The following is a 7646-nucleotide window of genomic DNA, read 5'->3' as shown; positions in this document are numbered from 1 at the left end:
TACAAACAGTTTCTAAAAGTAAAGTCTGACTTTATTAAGCAACTGTTTCTATCTTCGTTTTATTACCTTCTTCTGTCATCTGTTATACCTATTTAAAAACATTAAATAAAATCGGTACAATTCTAGAATATTACAACTGATTCAACTGACCAAGCAAACTTGACATCTTCCGCAAGGCGTTATGACGCATAACCACAACAACTACCTATACTACCAATATTTCGACATTGTCGCGCCCGCTGTAGTAAACACATTGCGGATGAGAAAACTAGACTTAATTACATGCAGACCTGATAAATGATAAAGCTGTCGGCACTAGAGCCTTGCAGATGTACGGTGTACTGATTGGTTAAGACCATGTGGCCAGAAGGACGTGTAAACATCATTGTTTTGAACTATCGTGTGACTGTTTTGGTTTGCCGCTTCACTTTAGCGTGTGCCGTGACGTCATCTCATTAGTCTGTGTCTGAGATGGTGTCAAATCATAGCTTGTGATACGCCTGTAGTCTTTATAAAAGCAATGTTCTGTTTTACGATCCTAGTTTCCTATCGTCAAACGAATATGTCGATGTAGTTTAAATGTAGACATTACAAATAAAATTGGGGTAACATTGATTGTTTTGATTCCTCTTTCTAAATCAAAATGTAAAACATTTAAAACCAGTGTCTGAATAACGATTGAGGTCTAATTCTTATAATTAAATGGAAGACCAATTTGTTAGGATACACTATCGAAACATAATAGCCTCTTTGTTGTAACACAAGACTCCAATTAGAGGCCTCTTAGAAAATGTGAAAATCGTGAATAGGGCATGATGCTGAAGTATTTGTTTAGAACTGCTTCGTTCTCATACTATGAATCATGAACTCGTTTGATCACGCGTACATTGTCAGTAAACGTCATGAACTGCGTAATAAACCGTGATGATGAGTTATTGTAACGCCTTTTTTAAGAAAAGTTAATATAGGTGTGCCATACAGCTTTCTTAGAAGTAATAGACGATAGGAAAGAGCAAGATCTAGAAAAAAATAACAGTTTATTCGGAGAATTTTACACACAAGAAAACAGGCATTGCTTATATCTTTTCTTTCATCGTTGGGGACAATGTTACCTAATCAAATTTTATATAATTGAACCTCAATTATTATAACCTCAAAAGTGCCCTAACAAAATTAGTTCGATTTAGAAAACGTTTTTCGAAATTAGGAGCTGTGATCAAAAGCTTACGAGAACTCCCGAAATAATTTCGTGGGCTAATCGAGACTAATTCAATTTTGTCGTCGTCGGGCCTATGATATTACATTACTCAGTTTGCGTGACAATTTAGAAGGCCACCGTGGCGATGCACCAAAGTTATTTGGATATGGTTTTAATACATATTTTGGTAGAGTCATTGAAGGTCTTGTGAAATTATTATTTTTCTTAAAGTTTTACAATTATTATAATTGGAATATTATAAATAGATTTTCATTGTACTAAACGGTTCTCTAGCTTCATTTGGGTGAAAAAGCTTAATCTTACATGCTGTAGTTACGTCTTCAGCCAAACCAAAAAAAAGTACTGATCGAAAAAGTACACATCGTTTTCTTTGATGCGATTTGCCCTCAGTATTTGTACATTTATTCAAAGTAATTCTTAGATACTTATTATTTCAATTGTTTAATAAATTATTCTTCGGATAAAGATAAAGTAACTGAATAATCTAAGACGTCAGTGAATTAGTCCGTTATCTATACATAATTGTCAAGAATGCATTAACGTTATCAATAAATTCCTTTTACAATTTTTGTGTGGGCGTTACTAGTATTATTTAAATAAAACAAATGTTCAACACGAGTTTATGTAAATAATAATACTTGCTTGCAACCTGTAGACTGGTCACTCATTATGGTTATCATTACATTAATTAATGAATAATTTATTTTTGCTACGTTGTGGCCAGAGCTAGCGAGATTTTCCTCATAGTTATCGAACATCTTATTTACATCAATTTATTTTAGCACCGAATATTTTGTATTTAAGGTCCCGTGTTAAACGTATTAAACTATTGTGATGTCATGGTATTAATTATAATTATTTCTAACTAATAATTTTTTTTAATGACATATGGATTTTCTGATTTCGTCTTCGCATACTTTAAATACAATTCCTTTTTTCTCAGAACAAGTCACCATGATTTTGACACTGCTTCCCATGATTAACCTGATCCTCTAAATATAAATATTAATAGAAAAATAAAAACAAAATTTTAAGATTTATGATCATCAACAGGTCGGGATGCCCATCTGACTGGATCTGGATCGTGCCGCCAATGTCGTCTTCGATAACACCAGTGTTCCACCAAGAGATGGCGCTGTACTATTTGAAGCCATCCTACGAATATCAGGTTATTACATTTTATAATGCCAAATGCTATACTTTGTTTAATTAGTTGTATAAAATTATCTAAAATTTGTATCATTTTAAAAACGTAGGAACCAGCATGGAAGACTCATCAATGGCAGAAATCTAAGCCAATTACAGGCAAGAGACCAATTAATAGGAAATTCCACTTCAAACAAATTGCTCGAGCTGTGAAGTTCACATCAAAACTGTTTGGACGTGCCCTGTCCAAAAGAATCAAGGCAACCGTTCTGTATGCAACGGAGACAGGCAAATCTGAACAGTTTGCTAAGGAACTAGGAGTTATTTTCGGGCATGCTTTCAACGCCCAGGTAAGATCACTAAAAAAGTAACTAAACAAAGCAATTAGCTATTCATAAAATGGTTGTTTATCCTGTTATAAATTACGAGTTTTTGTAACCTTTTTTCTGCTTATCATTTTCACGTTACTTCTAAGAACTATTTTTCACGGCAACGTTAACCAGGAAAATAGGGTCGTTGGCACTAAATGTTTCATGGATTTTAGGTACAACTGCATGGCTGATTATGACATAACGTCGATTGAGCATGAAGCCTTGCTGTTGGTCGTCACATCCACTTTTGGAAATGGCGATCCACCTGAAAATGGAGTTGTAAGTAATTATAAGCAACAATGACTTAAAGAAAGTTAATATTGTACGTCATTAACTATTAAACATTTTAGGCTTTTGGAGAGCACCTTTGCGAGCTTCTTATGCTGATCAGGAAGAAAGCTCCGGGTAAGTCAAATGCGGTTGAAATTTTTAAATACTTTGGCGATAATGATAAACATATTAACAGTTAAATTATTTCCAGGAATCAAATGCTGACACCCAAATCTTTTATTAAAGCAAACAGCCAAATTGAACTGCAAAGATACGCAGCTGGTAACCCTAAAAAACTGAGCCGATTAGAATCATTGAAAGGTAATGATAACGAAACGAGTGAGAACAATCACATAGTAGACAAAGAATATGCATTACCTAATCCAATTTCGTCGACAATTTTAGGAAGCACGACAGATGCCACATCTATTGACAGTTTTGGTCCATTAAGCAACGTTCGTTTCGCGGTGTTCGCTTTAGGCTCGAGCGCGTATCCAAATTTCTGTAACTTTGGCAAATACGTGGACAAGTTGCTTGGTGACCTCGGAGGGGAACGAATCCATGACCTTGCGACCGGTGACGAAATGTGCGGACAAGACCAGGCCTTCCGGAAATGGGCCTCTGGCGTTTTCAACGTAAGTTCTTAGAAATGACTTGTTACTAATTGATGACTATCGAGAAACGAATCACCATTTGCAGCTCCTGAACAATACAGCACCTATGTTATTTTTTTCATTAACGTAATTTGTAAACTAGAACTTTGTGCACGTCATTCCAAAGATGAACTCATTGATAATGAAAATTAAATTAAATTATAGGTTTTTAATAATGTTAAAAAGGTTAGTCATACCTCTAATGATATTGATGCCCGTCGTTGTTTGTAAAAAAAATCTATGACATGAATTTATGCTTCATCATTGTCTTCCCGTTGTTTTCAAATCTATTTGCATCTATAGGTATCTTGCGAAACGTTCTGTTTGGGATGACGACGAAACATTGCAAGAAGCTAAAAGAGCACTGGGTACTGTAGCTCTAAGTGAGGAAACTGTACGGTTTGCCAGACCTGATATTCGCGCTCCTACTTTGCAAGGCGCTCTACAATCAGCACTGAACAAAAAGTTTGTGCACTGTGTTGTTAGAGCAAATAAAGACTTAGGTGATGATTCTGCTGAAAGATCTACCATATTCTTGGATATGGAACCAAAGGTAACTTAACTTTCAAATTTAACATGGCCTTTAATGGATCCTTTGAAAAAACTCTAAAATATCATGAGCATGTTGATTTACAGGAAGAAATTAAATATGATCCAGGAGATCATGTAGGAATAATTGCGTGCAATCGCAAGGAATTGGTTGATAGCATACTAGTTAGACTGAAGGATGTTGATGATTATGATGAACCACAGCAACTGCAACTTATGAAGGAAACCCATACATCAAGCGGTAACAATAACTTTCGAGTGAATTATCTTACTACTTAAGTATAATGGATTGAAGATAATGTAATACATATTAATACAGGTCCTGTCAAGTCTTGGGAGAAACACGAGAGGCTTCCAGTTGTGAGTGTCCGTGAACTGTTCACAAGGTTTTTGGACATCACCACACCACCAACAACGATTCTTCTGCAATATTTAGCTACCACTTGTGAAAATGAAGAAGAGAGCAAACAATTGAATATTCTTGCTACAGTTAGTATTGAAGCTTATGAACAAAAATAATAAATTGGTTAAAAATATTTAGGAAAGTATAATTTGTACTGTTTTGTTTAGGATCCGGGTGCTTACGAAGATTGGCGTCATTTCAATTTCCCGACTGTATCTGAAGTGTTAGATCAATTCCCTTCAGCCAGACCAAGTGCGTCACTACTAGCTGCACTTTTGTCTCCTTTGCAACCAAGATTTTACTCCATTTCCTCGTCTCCGATAGCTCACCCGAAACGTCTGCATTTGACTGTCGCCGTAGTTACTTACAGGACTCAAGGTAAGTACTAGTTAAAAGAGGTTAAGCTGAAAATTAACCCATATCTTGAGAACTTCGGAATTTAAATAAATATTTTTGTAAAATTGCTTCATATGGTACCCATGTGGCTTTTGTATAATATCTTAAACATTAGCCCGTTATAATGTTGAGCGTAGGTAAACAATGTAATGCATTAATGTCTCATAGTTTATTATTGCTAATACCCACATACTCTGAAACACTGAATTCCATTGAAATTCAGTTTATAATATGATCTAATTTCGAATGAAACGACGTCCGTTCCAAACAATTTGATAGATGAGATTTCTAATATTAGCGACATCGATGTTTGGGAGGTTAATCAGCATTATTTTATGATTTTCTATTTATGATGCGGTTAGTTGTAGTAAAACAATGATGTCATATACATTATACTATACAAACAGATGGCGAAGGACCTGTCCATTATGGCGTTTGCTCGAATTATCTCATGGACCGCAAGCCCGGCGATGAGGTGTACCTGTTTATTCGCAGGTATTTGACATTCGCTTCTTTTTTTCATACAAATACTACCGTTCCGTATAAAATCACTTATTAAATTGTGTTTTCTAGCGCTCCAAACTTCCATCTGCCTCAGGACCTATCAGTTCCATTGATACTTATAGGCCCCGGAACTGGCATTGCTCCATTCCGTGGTTTTTGGCATCATCGCAGAGCTCAGCTGAACAACTCTCGTAATCGTCAAAGCGCTGGTCCAGTCTGGCTGTTCTTCGGATGTCGAACCAATAATATGGACTTGTATCGCGAGGAAAAGCAACAGGCTCTTAAGGAAGGGGTTCTCTCCAAAGTTTTCCTTGCTTTGTCTAGGGAGAAGAATATTCCTAAAGTAAGTAATCTAGAACCGCCTCTGATCCATGATTAAATTGTGCACTTGTTTTAATAAAATGGTTACTTTTAGATGTACGTCCAAGAGCTGGCAGAAAAAGAAGGTCCCGAAATACATGACTTGCTGATAAATCGAGGAGCTCATTTCTACGTGTGCGGTGATTGTAAGATGGCTGAAGATGTCCATCAGAAGCTAAAGGGGATCATAAAGAAACATGGCAACATGACTGATGACCAAGTACAGAGCTTCATGTTTATGCTCAAGGTTCGTGATCGTCATATTATTTTTATGACCGCAATTATCCCTATCACGTGTAGTCACTATAAACTACAATGTCTATTGACTTCCTTCTAATTATATATCTCTTTTTTAATAAATGATTGCTCAGTCAGCAACAGAACCTACCATTTCTATTTAGCGATATGTAGGAATTCGTGTTTAGTCAGCTAAAGCTAATCTTTAGATGACGTGTCAAGTCTATTTTGCTACCCAGTTGTATAACAATATTTATTGAATTATTTTTACACAGTTGTTTTCATACTATGACTGTGTTCACAGACTCGAACAAAATATTAGGGTTTTTAGAAAAAAAAAATACCTTTATTTGTATTATCAGACTTTTTATATCAAGCTTTATATTAATTAGCTTTTATATAGATCCGGGTATATATTCATTTTTTTGAATATTTAGGAGGAGAATCGTTACCACGAAGACATCTTCGGTATAACTCTGCGCACGGCGGAGGTGCACTCGGCGTCGCGGGAGTCGGCGCGCCGCAACCGCGTCGCCGCGCTGCCATGACGCCGGTCCTCACGCTACCATCCCAACTCCCTCACGTAGCTCATCTACCAACCCTGCATACTAAATGATTGGACTACAGAACGGGAAAACACCGTTCCAAATAACGCCATCATCGATCTCAATTTTATAAGCTTCAAAATTACGTGTTTCCTTAGCATCGTCGACTTACGTTGCCTGATCTAATTAAGGTGAGTCAATTAGAATATTTTCGCTTGGTAAGAATTTGTTTGTGCCATTAAGCTACAGGGGTTGTGCGTGATAACGGTCTTGAATTTATTGTACATAGTCTTCACTTCCAGAGTTACATTCCATTTCAGTATTATTATTTTTGGATGCTCACGTCTCGAGGCTGCTGAAATGTTTATAAATATTTATATTGTTATTTTATATGAATTCCAAGCAGGGTGATTTTATATTTCATAACGCACAAAAGGCATTTCCGTATTTTACGTTACCCTCTAAAAGCTTACCAGTTCTTATAATTATTGGAAAATAATATTATAATGATTGACTTTAAAATATTTCAGTATAATGAGAATTTACCTATTACATAGTATCTAGATGTAATTTTATTCCATTTAATATTGATATATTATATAAATCTATAATGACTTTCATTGACGTCATAAAATAAAATATTGTCCACTTATCGCTAACAACAATGTTATAATTATAATTATATTTTGTTAGTAGATGATCATACAAATTTTAACTAGTCTAGTGAGTCGCTAAATACTTTCAAAATGAATTGAATTTCTTTACTAATCGCTGTTACAACCTCTTCATGTTGTAATGCTTACATCGCCAAATGTACAGATCGTGGTACTTAGTTATTTTATGCTATCAATGTAAATAAAAACTATTTTAAGTTATAATGTAATCGTGAATGTTTTAGAATTTAAATAAATACTTTAAGTTGAAGATTTTCTGTGAAGTTTATAATTGTTTTAAGATTTTATCAATATTACCTACCTATTACCAAAACGACCA

General features: G+C 35.3%; 1 protein-coding gene across 1 annotated transcript in view; it reads left to right on the top strand.

Moving 5' to 3' along the window:
- The window catches only part of LOC113504450 (nitric oxide synthase-like protein), a 36423-nt gene extending 29129 nt beyond the window's left edge, over positions 1-7294 (top strand). Inside the window, 16 exon segments of the mRNA XM_026886735.1 lie at positions 2273-2387; positions 2476-2732; positions 2910-3015; positions 3087-3111; positions 3114-3141; positions 3218-3327; positions 3412-3641; positions 3963-3986; positions 3988-4212; positions 4296-4449; positions 4528-4697; positions 4779-4989; positions 5415-5502; positions 5581-5854; positions 5927-6118; positions 6546-7294. Coding sequence (XP_026742536.1) covers positions 2273-2387; positions 2476-2732; positions 2910-3015; positions 3087-3111; positions 3114-3141; positions 3218-3327; positions 3412-3641; positions 3963-3986; positions 3988-4212; positions 4296-4449; positions 4528-4697; positions 4779-4989; positions 5415-5502; positions 5581-5854; positions 5927-6118; positions 6546-6656 — 2320 coding nt within the window. The 3' untranslated portion in view covers positions 6657-7294.
- Positions 7295-7646: the final 352 nt, after the last annotated feature.

Source organism: Trichoplusia ni, chromosome 22 (assembly GCF_003590095.1).
Source record: "Trichoplusia ni isolate ovarian cell line Hi5 chromosome 22, tn1, whole genome shotgun sequence".
Lineage (NCBI taxonomy): Eukaryota > Metazoa > Arthropoda > Insecta > Lepidoptera > Noctuidae > Trichoplusia > Trichoplusia ni.
This window is presented reverse-complemented; position numbering and strand designations above follow the sequence as displayed.